The 14,468-nt window shown below is 39.2% G+C and overlaps 1 protein-coding gene across 1 annotated transcript in view; it reads right to left on the bottom strand.

Annotated features, from left to right (window-relative positions):
- PAWR (pro-apoptotic WT1 regulator) overlaps positions 1-14,468 on the bottom strand; it is a 72,340-nt gene that overhangs the window by 15,714 nt on the left and 42,158 nt on the right. The window contains exon 4 of the mRNA XM_059846863.1: positions 1,271-1,305. Coding sequence (XP_059702846.1) covers positions 1,271-1,305 — 35 coding nt within the window. The remainder of the gene's footprint in view (positions 1-1,270; positions 1,306-14,468) is intronic.

Raw genomic sequence — 14,468 nt, 5'->3', positions numbered from 1 at the left:
TTTGCAGATACAAACAGCAATAAAATTCTGCACCGGGACTGAAGAGGAAGTAAAGCCTGAACTAAAATGTGCTTGATTAATAAGAAATGAATCATGAAATTACATAGTTATTAAGCTTGTGACAATAAGCCCACCCATTCTGCAATGACAAAGTGATTTAAAGAAAAACCTTATAAAAAGCATCACTCAACTGGGTTTACAAGAGCCTGGGAATATAAAAGACACCGTGCTAGGAGAGCTAAAGCATAACAGGATAGGCTATTCTTTTTTTACAGTGTGGGAGGTGAGACTCTGGAACAGGTTGTCCAGAGAAGCTATGGGTGTTCCCTCCCTCCAAGTGTTCAAGGCCAAGCTGGATGTGGCTCTAAGCAATCTACTTCACTGGAAAGTGTCCCTGCCTATGGCAGGAGGACTGGACTAGATAATCTTCAAGGTCTCTTCCAACCCAAACCATTCTATGATTCCACAGGTGAACAATTTTGAGGGGTAGAAAACACAGCAGTGAAGGCTAGATAATTGTAGATGCTCTTTTTTATATATATATTTATACACACACACACAAATCAACCACCTACATATTTTACCCAAGTAAAGGATACCTGAAAGGGAATGCATTCATGTAGCAAATAAAAACATTCTTAGACAAGGGTCTTGCTTCAGTTGACGTATTTTAGACCCCGCATTACCATAACATTTCCTAATTGCTGTGATAGTTGTGTCAGTACTAATTCCACATGGACAAAAATTTCACACACTGGTCAGATGCATCAAGAACTTCTGAACTATTTCTCTGATTAAAAAGCTGGAGTAATGACCAGGGTAATACTTGACTCAAAGGCAAACAAATAATAAACAGGACATGCTATATATAAGAAACAACTCTACAACTGAAGACAGTAGTATGACAAAACCATCTTTCACTATTACTGTGGAGTGCAACAAAATTATCTTCCTTTACTCAACTTCAGAATACAATGGTTCATAAATTAAACTGAGAAAATACTGGCTCCTAGGCAATGTGTAGTCGAGTTTGCCATTTGACTGGGAAACTATTCTGCCCTAGTAAGATCCAGTAAAACACTACTGGAATTTATTTTAAAATAGTAACATAAAAGAGGGCTTTGGATAAGCTTGCTGCATCTTTCAGGTCCTTTGCCTGATATCAGACTCTTTATCTACAGTAGCAGTATGATGACTTCAACTAGCCATTCAATCAGCATTATTTCTGGCAGAAATGCAAACAAAATTGTTATGTACAAAGATCTCATACCTTTTATACCTGCTTGAAACCATCCTGGAGGAGTCCTAAAAGAAACAAAAAGGAACAATTAATTAGTATTTTTCTTGTAGCTATACTGCCAAAATACCTTATCACTCCACAGAAAACTAGGTCTGCAGTGAGAGCAGTACCATTACACTGTACAAGTCAGTTTTGCATTATTTTGTTGTCAGGTACAGACAATTCCAGGACTATTGTCACCACTTTACTGCTTGTGAACATCACTCCAGAAGCCTTAAAGTGTCTGCCTCTGATTACATCATAAAACTGGATGCACTTATTCCATCCCCCTGCATGCACAACACATGAAGCAGCCTCACACCGTGCCACCAGTACACCTCCACCACTAACTAGTATGGAAACACGTGTGCACTTTGATAGTTGTTCATCAACTTGTCCAAGAGCAGCAGAGCAAAACTGTTTCAATTCCTCAGCACCACTGCTGTCCTTCCAGATGGGAACAAAAACTGAAGCTGCCAAGTACAAAAATTAAGACATGTTTCAACTGGTAAACAAGGGCACAGATTTGACAGAGTAAGTCCAGAAATATTTTTTAGGATGTTGTAAGAACATGAACCAATTATTTTCTTAGTCATAGGCAAAACACCCCCAGCAAATAACAAGTAAAAAGTCAGGAAAGAATATTTAAGGAGTGAAAGGATGACTGCCTTTATGAGAAAAAAAATAAGGCAAAGTATAAAATGCTGTCTACTTACAACACTTACTGCAGGCAAAGAAGTAAATTAGCTCTTAAAACAAGATGCAAGAGAAATTCCATCCACTCTGAAAATTCTACAGAACATTACACTGCCTTCACTAATCATCACACTAGTGACTTTGTAACTAAATAAACAAGCTAAAAATTAGGACACAAAGAGTATTATTTTACTGTAGAAAATAGAATTTTGAAAATATTTGTATTATAGAAAAAATTGATCTGAAAGTGTATCTTATTTTATGAAGCATTTTCTATTTCTGCCATATGTGCTACATCTTATCCCTAAGATAAGCAGATGAACAAAATTCAAGAAATTCATGGGAACTAGTTAAAGAAACCCACAAATTTGGCAAAATTGCTGGTTTAACACTGATAACTATTTTTATCATTGATGACAGCATCTGAAAATTAGTGATTCACAGCTGTGAAACAGAAACCTAATTTTACCTCTAAAAGGGCAGAGAAACAATTTTACATGTTACCAATGCTATTTTTAAAGTTTACTTAAGGGTAGGTTATCTTTGAAAGGTCATGGAAGCAGGGGGAGGTTACTGAGGACTAAAATGAAGTAAATATCATTCCTTTCTTCAAGAAGGATCATCCAGGGAACTACAGGAAGTCCTTAGCTCAGTCCCTGAGTAGAAAATGGAACAAATCCTCAAGGAGAGGAAGGTGAAACCAGCATGGATATATGAAGGGGAAACCATGCCTGACTTGACAGCCTTCTATGATCAGAGGACTTGGTGAATGAAGGCAAAGCAGATGATGCTTATCTAGACGATAGCAAAGCTTCCAACACCTTCCCACACAAGATATGTATATGGAAACAGAGGCCAGGTAAGCAGACCAGGAGATGCAGTGACTACCGGGTCCAAAGGGTTACAAGCAGCAGCATGAAGTCCAGTTGGATGCCAGCCACTTTGCAGGGACTGATACAGGGGCCAGTACTGTTTAATGACTTCATCAGTGACCTGAACTATGAGACAAAGTACAGCCTCAGCAAGCTGGCACACTACAAACAACTTGGAAGAGATGTTAACAATACCTCAGGTGGCTATGTTGCTATTTAGAGGGACACAGGCTGGAAAACGGGCTTACAGAGACTCCATGAAGTCCAAAAAAAAGAAAAATGCAAAGTCCTGCACCGGAGTCTGGGGATGAATAATCCCAAGCAGGAGCACTTGCTGTGGAAAGCTGCTGTACAGAAAAGAACCCTGGTGTCCTGGTAGACATCAAGTCAAACATAAGGCATCTCTGTGCCCTTGCAGCAAAGGCCTATGGCATCCTCAGGATGCACTGCCAGCAGGCTGAAGGACAGCATCCTGAGGAGAGCTGCAAAGACAGTGAAGGGACAGTGAGGAGAACTCACACAAGGAGTTGCTAAGGTCACTTGGCTTGCTCAGCCTGGAGGAGACTGAGGGGAAGCTGCAGTTACAACTTCCTCAGCTGCAGTTCCAACCTGCTCACGAAGGGATGAGGACAGTCAGGCACTGATCTCTCCTCTGTCGTGACCAGAGACAGGACCCAAGGGAATGGCCTGAAGCTGTGTCAGCAGACTTCATTTGGATATTAGGAAAATGTTCTTCACATCTCAGGGTGGTTGGGCACTTGAACAGGCTCTGCAGGAAAGTGGTCACAGCACCAAACCTGATAGACCTCAAGAAACATTTGGACAATACTGTCAGGCACATAGTAGGACTCTTGGGGTGTCCTGTTCAGGGACAGAAGTCGGACTCGTGGGTCCCCTCCAAACAGTCTCTGATTCTCCTCTGCTCAGCCCTGGTGAGAGCACAGCTGGCATGCTGGGTCCAGTTCTGGACTTCTCAGTATGAGAACAATATATTGGAGAGACTCCAGCAAAGCAGAACATAAGATTAAAGATCTGGAGCATCTGACACATAAGAAGCTGAAAGTGCTGGAAATGTTCAGCCAGGAGAATAGGATGTTCAAGAGGTATCTTGCCAATGTGTACAAATTCCTGATGGGGTAAAGATGATGGAGACATACTTCTATCCATTGTGATAACAGAAACCCAAGTGGCTACAGTCCTGAGCAGTTTGCTACAGGTATCCTGCTCTGTCTGCAAGACTTGGACTGGAGACTTCCCAAGATCCCTTCAAGGCCTAAAGATTTTTAGCTTTAAGACCATCAGCAATGACTGATGAAGTGATTTGACTCTGAGGTATCCGAAGAGATTCAAATTGTTTCATCTAACACATTAAGATACATGTTCCCTGTATCTGAGAACTGAAACAGCACATCAGTAACATCAGACACAGCTCCTTGTGGTGATGGTCTCAAACACCCCAGCTGCTCCAGTAGCTATGGGCAGGTGCTTCAATTGCCTTTTTAGGCTTGAATGGAGAGTTAGACTGGGTCTAAATTTTGCCTAACTGCCTGCAGATACAATAAAGTGGGAGCTCTGGGCTCTAAACTTCCTCGGTTTTTATTTTTTTAACAGCTTCTTTTCTTCAGGAAAATGCTTCCTGGTGAACATAAGCCTCGGTTTGCAGTGAAAGCCAGAATTCACGGGAAGGGGAGAAATTGCACTGAGATTGCAGTCTGGTGAAGCACACATACCTTTGTACAAAGAAATCTTAAGGGAAGAGATGCTTATTTTGTACTCTAGACACTAAAAAGATACGATGAACGCACTGTATACCCCCATATTTGCTAAAACATTTCCATATACTAAATGCAAATAGAGCTGTAAAGCAATTACATAGACTTTGATTCGACTGGACACTTTTAAAAGTTTGGCACTACTATTCAGAAAAGCCAACTCTTCAGAAAAAGCTGGGAAAGCAAACAAATGCTCAGAGACAACGTGCATAGCAAATACTCTCATTTGCTACAAATGACAGCTGTTAAAACAAACAAACAAACAAAACCTTGACTCAATTAACAAGTCTTTTGTAACAGATGTTTCTACAGTAAGAATTCGTGGTTTTGATTTCTGTAGTTGAAACTAACTATGAACAAAAAGTTAAAAATGCACATCTGATGCACAAAAAAAAATTTCTCTGAACACCAAATTAATATTGCAGATTTGGTAAATTATGATTTTTATTACTTTGAAATCTCTAATATAAATGCAAAGCAATCATTCTTTAAAGTGATGATGAAAGCACTAGGAAAATGTTTTATTTACCTCTGTTCTCATCTTATGAAATTTATTTTGTGTGAGTCCAAAAGTCTCTGGCAACATGAATATAAGTAGTCACGCTGTAAATAGCATTATGTGCCTATAAATCAAAAAATAATCTAAGATTTCAAACTACTCAGAGATCTTAAAATGAGGCAAGCATCTATAATTTAAGGTCTTGTCTCCTCCACTTTTGGAGAACTGAAGGTTGGCAGAAAATCAAAAAAGGGAAGGAGAAAAGGAGGGACATGCCTGTTCTGACAAAGAGTTAACCTAAAAGCAGATGACTATTCTTGTACATAAATACTTATTTACAAATCTGCCGTATATTCCTTAATATTTTTTAACTTTGATTTTTAACCCACATTTAAAATATCTAATCTTTACTACAAAAGTGAATGATTTCTCATGAGCAATGAAGAGATTTGCTCATTTGAATGTCTCCCTCTAAAAGAGAAATTATTTTTATAGTCTGTGGAAATCCTGAGTGGAAAAACAGTAAGTAAAGAAGTAATCTGTTAACAATGCTAATGGTTTCTTTCATCCTGGTGAAAAAATACTGCTGCCAAAGACATCTACCTACATCAGTTTTGTCCAAGGCTGAAATCAAACATTCACTTCAATGCAGTATTCCAAACACAGCCTTAAACTTACTTTTACTTTTTGCACATGATCTCAGGCAGCTTGCATTACCCTTTAACTGTATATATTTCACTAATAAACCAAATAATTAGTGAACACTCTGCAAACTACTGCAGAGTGACATACAGCAGCACAGCTCCAGAAAACTGGTCATGTTCCCTTTTTGTTTTGTCTACAAAAGTGATTGTGTGGATGGTATTAGTGCAGGACAGGGTGTGATCTACGTGAAAAAAAAAAACAAGGAAAAAGAAAACATTTCTCTCATTCCACATGAGCTCCTTCATCTGATTCACTGCACAGACTAACACACAGACATGCACCTGCTGCACAAGAGAATATGTAAGGACAGAAAAGGCAGCTGAGACCATTTATATTAATGAAATCATTTACTGCCAATTAAATCTCTGTCAAACTAGGATTCAAGGAACTTGGCTAACTCTCCTCTTTGCTCCTGGCTCATCTTGGTATTTCATCTGGCCAACAAAGAGATTGCATAAACAAGCTGGTCACCGGGCTTTAAATAAATAGATTTGTCTGTGTTTACAAGTGTCTGACAAAGTTTTCCAGATGTTAAACCAGCCCTACAAATTACAACCCACCCAAATTACAAATTTGCTAGTTAAAATGCCCTAACAAACACTGTTTTTAAACAAATACAGACTCTGGAATCAGCTGGACCATGTAAAAGGTTCACTGGCATCCTTTGAAACACTATTTAAAAGTTTTACAAACAATTAAAGCAAATCCCCTGGATCAAATCAGGCTGTTAGAGCTCACTAGAATATATACTGACACAAAGAATATGCACACTGTTTTGAAACAGAACTATACACTGGTGCAAATTATTACTATATAATGATATTCCTGCAACATGCAAGGTTAAATTTTGACTGAAATGAGGCTAGCGAAACAATTTTCTTTTAATATATAATTCAAATATGAGCTTCCTAAAAAGTTTCTTGTACATTCTTCAAGATGTGAGCAAATACAACTTCGTTACATGGAAGAAGGAGATCTAATGCTGGGGTTTCTTGCCTTTTTACACACCAAGGTAGATTCTATTTCCATCCAGCAAATCAAATTAACCCCTGTATCTTAAATCACATCTTGATTAACTAAAGCTACTTCTCACATTCAGTACAACTCTGCATTGATATTTGTTTGGAAATGGTAGTTACGTATCTTCTGCAATACAGACAAGGTTTTTTATTCAGCTCTTAAGTGGGATAACATCTAAATGCTAACTGAAAGGCAATCTGACTCTAACACAAACCAGGAATGACTGCAGATGTGAAAAACAGCAAAAAGACAGATGAAATACCTTTCTTCTCCTCCAACCAAAATTTCCCAAAAGCAATTTTCCCTCAGGAGTCAAGAGATAACCATTTACCTTCCATTCCTGAATCACTGAATCAAAGAATAAGCTGCACTGGAAAGGACCCATCAGGACCATCAAGTCCTATTCCTGTCCTAAACAGAATATCCCAAGGATCACACTGTGTGACTGAGAGTGCTGTCCAAACACTTCTCGAACTCTGTCAGGCTTGGGGCTGTCATCACTGCCCTGGGGAGCCTGTTCCAGTGCCCAACCACCCTCTAGGTGAAGAGTTTTTTCCTGACATCCAACCTAAACTTCTCTTGACTCAGCTTTATGCCATTTCCTTGGGTCACAAGAACAAAGAGATTGGTACCTGCCCCTCCTCCTCCCCTTGAGAGGATGAAGGCCACAATGAGGTCTCTCTTCAGTCTCCTCTTCTCCAGGCTGAACAGATCAAGTGATCTCAGCTGCTCCTCATACAGCTTCCACTCCATACCCTTCATCACCCTTGTGGCTCTCCTCTCCATGCTAACAGCTTTTTAAAAATGTCTTTTACACATAGTGGCACCCAAAACTCCACACAGGACTCCAGGTGAGGCTGTCCCAGTGTAGAGCAGGGCAGGACAATCCCCTCCCTTGCCTGGATGTGATGCTGTGCCTGATGCCCCCAGGACAGGGTTGGCCTCCTGGCTGCCAGGGCACTGCTGGCTTGAGTTCAACTTGCCATCCACCAGGATCCCCAGGTCTCTTTCCTGCTCCCCAGTCTTTGCAGGATTGGGGAGCCAGGACTGCCTCATGCCAAGACCAGGATTTGGCACCTGCCCTTGTTAAATTTCATACAATTCTCTAATTTGTCATGATCTACCTACAGGGCCTCTCTGCCTGTGAAGGAGTTGGCAGTTCCTCTCAATTGTGTCACCCCTTTGAAAAAATCTAGAGATGTTTTTCATAGAAACGCAACACAACTTTGTGAACCTTAACTTTATTTTTTTACAGCCTCACCTACTATCTTTAATTAAAATGTAATAATACATCTTCAAACAAGAACTAACAGATGTGCTAAAATGCCTGGGTTCAAGTGATAGATATTACCCCTGCTACGCCAAGGGAGTTATGACTTATCTGCCTGTTCACACAGAGCCAGGGGGCCATGGAGAAACACTGCACGGACACCTAGGGAATCAATCAGAGTTCTAACAGAAAGGTAAGTACCCTCAATTTGTACCTATGAAGAAATCTATTAAGGACATAAGGTAAGAGAAAATAATTAAAGAAATACCTGCAGATAACAAAAGTAACTCCCAGGTAAGTCAAGCATCTTCCAGAAGAAAACAGCTCCCAGAAGTAAGGACACCAGAAACACACTTTTAAAAAATTAACAGAGCTTTTCTTATATTCATTAGTCTCTATTTCTATATTCAAGCAATATTTGCCACTGAAGAGTCAGAAGGAGTTCAGGACAAGCAGTTAGGCACTCAGAACAAAAGCTGTGAAGGAGTTGATTAGATCAGGATGAAAAAACTTGACTAAATCTCAGGTGACTCACAGAAAAAGCAGAGCAGGAAAAATGAACAGAAAGACAATGTGGTATGCCTAAGAAGTATGAATCTGTAGGCTCCCCTCAAACAAAAGTATTTGAAATCACACAAGGGCTGAGCTACAACTCAAAGCAGTGTTTTCAGAGCAGGAAACCTAGCTCTGTGTTGCACACCCCAGCATGTTGATTAAAGGTATGCAGTTGTTTCTGAGCTAGCAAAGACTAGTAACGTCCTTGTAGCACTACACAGGCAGCCAAAACTGCTGCTGTGATGTTCATACTATTTAAAAGGACTGGTTCCTGGTACACAATTCCTCAAACAGTCCTCAGGTATGACATAAGAGAGCATTAGGTAGCACGAACCAAAACCATGCCAAAAAATGTTGCTAATAATTAAGCCACAGGCTCTATCAGCAGAGCAGCAGTTGAGCTCACACCCAGGTCTTGCACTTTTTAACAGTATAAACACAGTCAGACTGTCTCCACCAAACAACTATGAATTCAATTCCTCCTCCCTCCTGAGCCATCACATTAATTACACTAGACTGCAAGGATGTAGAGATGCAGCAGCAGGCTATCCTGCCCTAGCCATCCTCCCACAACCATGGAACTGGAATATGCACCTTCCAAATGCACCAGCACCAGCACATCTGAGCAACTGAGTATTCTCTAACCATTAATAACATGAATGTATGATACATGCTACAAAATGTCTGACAACTATTGCTATGTGTATTTGGGCAGAGTATACATTTCAGCTCATCCTTCAGCAACACCAAGCAAGCTGTCTCCCCTCTCCACCTTGCAGCAGGAATCCTCTTGGTCCATGGTCCATGCTAGTTCTTGCAGGAAAGAACCTCCTCCCTCTCTGTACACAGCTGCAGGTAGTCATAACTGTTACCTAGGCTTCAGTTTTGTTCCTGGCATGAAAGCAGTATTAACTGAAGTTCTCGCTAGAGTAGAAGCACAGGAAAGTGCAGGAATCAGGAGTATTTCCATACTTTACAAAATCTTTTAGTATCAGTCAGGCTGTGTAATCTATTTGTACAAGCAGATACTTTAGAAAGATCCTCTTTATCAATAAATTTGTATGTGCTCAATGACTCTTCTTGCCAAAGAAACCTCAGCTACAGTTTATCATTATACTTTCAGGATCACTTGTTTCCCCAGGGAAAGAACAAAAAAAAAAAAAAAAAAAAAAAAAAAAAAAAAAAAAAAGACTGGGGGGGAGGGGATACCCACTAACCCAGCTGACTTAAAAAGCTAGTCCAAAACAGAAAACATGTGGGGGGAAAAAAATAAATTCCTTTACATGAGGCCCCTGTAGGCTCAAAACATTAGTTGGGAATTTGAGAAACTGCTTCCTATTCCTTACATCTCCTTACATTTGCATAAAGGTTTCTAAAAAGGCTCCAGACCAGAGTAACAGCAGCGAATGCTGGTGCAATTTCTGTTGATACAGGCTGAGTACATAGCACCAGCACCTGAAGGCAAGAAAAAATAGAATAAAAATAAATAAAGCCCCCAAAATATAAAAGCTTAGTAGAAGGACCACAACCAAACTTAAGCAGAAGAAATTATAACTTACAAACTTTGCTTCACTCATGCTGTTTACAAGGATCATAAGGATTGGCTCTTCTGCAGAAGAGCAGGCTGTGCTGCAAACCCTGGAGATTCCTAGGCAAAACTGTCACTCTCAAGTAAGGACAGGAAGCCTTCACAATGCCTTGCCTGCAGAGATACAGGCTTGATTCAGCTTTAGTTTTCATGCAGATCCTGTGACAAACAGTTGTGCACATACACACAGGCCCATAAAATCAAATTTTCAATTTTAAGAGACTTCACAGGTATATTTAGTTCTATTTACTCGGAGTGAAATCCAGTCATCAAACAAAATTTTAAGCAGAAACCACTTATCCACTAAATTAAACTTTACTGAACACAGATGTTAAAAATGTTAATAATTCTGTACTTCTTTCTAAGAAAAGCAAAGTTTGCCATCAAAGGTAATCAAATTTATGCTGATAGTGATCAAGCACTAAACACAATGCCTTCCACAAAACAGAAAGATCTCTCTTCTAGTTCAGTTGTCAGGAAGTCAAATCTTGGTAGACACTATCAGTATTTCCATCCAAGAGCAGAAGTCAGGCAACTCAAAGTAGGGATGCCCAAGCTGCATCCTCAAGGTTACATGTTGCTTAGCCAAGCAACTTTATCTGGCTCATAGGCAATTTACAGCCACCCTCTTTCCCTCTGGTCTCACACCAGTAACTGCTAGCTCTCAGCTTCCTGATTCCTTAGGGGCAAAAAGGACCTTGATTTGACTTGAAAGCACTTTCCAAAAGCAGCAGTATTGGATAGTGCACACACAGTACAGCTGAATCAGATGTGCATGTGCAGATCCTTTGGCAGAGTAAAACCCACTGAACATGCATGGATTAGCAGCACTCTGCAAACAGACACACATCATATACTAAATTTGCTCACATGGCAGGAGAGGAGGATTTTGGCACTGAAAACCTATGCTGCTACAACAGCATCTTCTGACATAGCCCATTCTGATGGGAAATTCAGACTCCCCTGTTTTAAAATCTTCTGTTCTACTAAAAACACAAATCCATACAATGTAACTAAAAGCTAGCAATCTCATTTTTATCAAAACAAATCCTTGAATGTAGTTAAAGACTCCAGTTATACCAGAAAAGAACACTGTGCAACATTATTACTCAAACTCAGAAGTTACCTTGAAGATTAATTAAAAACTTACTATGTAGAGTGGGGTTTTTCCAACCTGCTATAACACATACAGAGAAAAGCAAATAAAGCAAATCAAGATTGCAAAGTCAACCAATTCAGCACAGGTCAGAACGTCCTAGACTTATGCCACTTTCATTCAAACTCATGATACTGCCCTTCCTGACATCATGATGTATTTTTCCACAACATCTCTTAAGTGGAACACAAAGAACAGTACTCAGTGAGTAATGCTTAATATTTTGTACTTGCTAGCGCTTCACGAAGTGGACACATGCCTTAATTACTTAGTTCTTAACATACTCAAACTGCTCTGAATATAGGCCCATTTTGCTAGAAATTACCTGAGTGATGACCTGATCATGTGTGACCATGAAAACATGAAACTCCTGTGTTCCTGTTTTCCTTACACAGATCACAAAAATCATCTGGGTCTCCCAAGCCAAGGGAGCCATGGCAGATGGTAACTGAAGTACCTGGTTCATGTCATGACTTGCACAGAGCAGCAAATTCCCTCCAACTACTGCCACTTTAAAAACACTGCCCACACACAAAACTGACTTCAGGTGCAAATGTATTTTAAAAATTAGTGATCTTTTAATACTTAACACTGAATTTGAATACTTTTTAACTAATGTTTATGCAACACTTTTAGACATATAGTCAGATTTCCTCATGAGTTTTCTACTGCAGTCACAATTATTGCTGAAGTGCTTTGTGGATACCAATGACTGCTTTCATTTCATTTCTGTGAAGTGCATCACACTCCACCTGCAAAGAGAAAACCCAAGATGAATATTATCTGGTAGTTAACTCTCAAATAGTAGAGTCTCATAACCTGATTTGGCAGAATTACTTATGATTTCTAAACTCAAACATACATCATCATAATTAATGTATTTCTGTACTTTAATCACATTTAGTTCCTTACTTTTAAAAACAATACCAATATCATAATCATATTATGCAAAATAATTGCTGGCCAAATATCTAAAAAATGTAGGTCTGAAAAAAACCCCATGTTTAATACATTTAGGCATGCCTAGTGTAGCACAACCACATTTTCTCTATGGATGGAAATTAACATCAAGCAACATCACAGCAAAACACTTGGAAAAGATCAATTACGACTCTTGAATGCATGCACACAGTTCTTCTTTGCAAGAACTACATGAAACCTGGATGCCAGACACCATTGAAAAGCAGTGGTCATGTATGAAGAGGCATGAGTATTATTACCACATACTTTGGATAATGAGAGTAATTGTAAAATGATGTTGTGTGACATTACATTGCTAAATGAAAAGCCAGAAAAGGCAAAGTAGGCAAGAAGTGTAACTTGAGTTGACTGGCTTATTTGGCAGTATATTCTCAGCACAAGATTCAAGTACAAAACTCTGGAGAAAACTCTGCTTGTGTCAAACAGGGTTCCAGCTGTCATTCTGACAGGAGATGCATGTAACCAATTCAGATCCCTGCATTTCTCACAGTCTGCCACAAGGCTAAGAAGGAATTTTATTCCTTACCTTTATTTATTGCTTTCAGCAAAGCTTATAAGGTATGTCTATTAAACATTTGAATACTAAACACTGATATATATCCTTGCTTCCAAAAATTCCAATGTGTTAGGCCACATTTAAAGAAAAGAATCGTTTTTAAGCAAACAGAACTACACTTCTGTAGAAATATCTCTGGACCACGTTCCTTTTAGAAAGTGCCTGCAATGTTTTGCTGAAATGTTGAAATTTTTTAGAACAAAATGTTTAAAAAAGATCAGATGTGGTTTTCCTTCAGTCTTTTGAATGACTCACAACTAAATGCACAAGGCATAACTAAAGGGTCATGTTAATAAATCAAGCTTACATTGCTTCACCAGCCACCTAACCTACTCATACTGAAGTTACTACAATGAACCCAACCTGCTGTGACACAATTTCTCAGTTGTACTATTAATGCTAACTATGTAGACATTTCATCCTACCCTCACCTCCAATCAACAAGGATTCTTTCACAGGTACTGACTAATTTCTACACTAAATTGAATGATTATCCAAGCATCCATCACAAGCTAACTTCTTGCAGAGTACAAAAACCTGCACTGCTGCTACAGAGAGGGGTGAGAGCAACTCAAGGCATGGCAATACTACTGTGTATGTAAGTCAGTGCTCTGAGCTGAAAACTAGGGCAGCTTTGCCTTCTCTTGTCCTGGATTAACAGCTCCACAGGAATTCAGTACTAGGATCAAGCTTTAGTCTGTCTGCTAATGCACATAATTTGTACTTACTGCAAGAATATAATACAACTTACAGTCTAACAAGGTTAAGTGCTACAAATGAAGTGACATTTTTTTGTCTAGCAAATCCATTCTGTGTTTGTGATCCAATTCAGTGTGGATATTTAACTGTCTAAAATGTGTCTCACAAAGCTGTATCTTGAGTAAAGTAATTTTGTAAGATTCAACATCACAATTTCTTGTTCATGTACATGCTAAGACCAATATAGGGAGAGTAAGAAATGTGCATCACAATTGCATACACAAAGCAAATTAATTGTTGGAACAAAATTATTGCTATTTCCAACTGAAGTGCAAGGTCTTGGATGAGGCTCTGGGCCTTGCAGCAATACATAATATAAAAATAGGTACAGCAAAACAAAGAGTGAGCCATCTCATACTGGGGTCCCAGACTTCATAATGTTTGAGATGCAAAATTCCCCTCCCAGCTTCACACCAGCACTACAAATACCCAGACAGGTTTCTAGCAGAAAACTGCAGAGAGATGGCAATCAGACAGATGCAAAAGATATTGGTAACTGTCATAGTTATGACCTTCAATTTCTTAATATGGAATTAAGAAATAGACTAGACTAATTTTGTGTGACAATAATAAAGATCAGCATTCCCTTTCTACAGTAAGATATTCTAAATCATTCTAGTATTTATAAATAATTACCTTTCAGTTGAAATATTCAGAGTATTAGTTTCACAAAGGCTGAAGTTCAGTATCTAAGTGACTCAGAATTTTCTCCTTCCAGGCCCACAGGCACAAAAATCAGTATCTCTCACTAGAATTGATT

Source organism: Haemorhous mexicanus, chromosome 5 (assembly GCF_027477595.1).
Source record: "Haemorhous mexicanus isolate bHaeMex1 chromosome 5, bHaeMex1.pri, whole genome shotgun sequence".
NCBI lineage: Eukaryota > Metazoa > Chordata > Aves > Passeriformes > Fringillidae > Haemorhous > Haemorhous mexicanus.
This window is presented reverse-complemented; position numbering and strand designations above follow the sequence as displayed.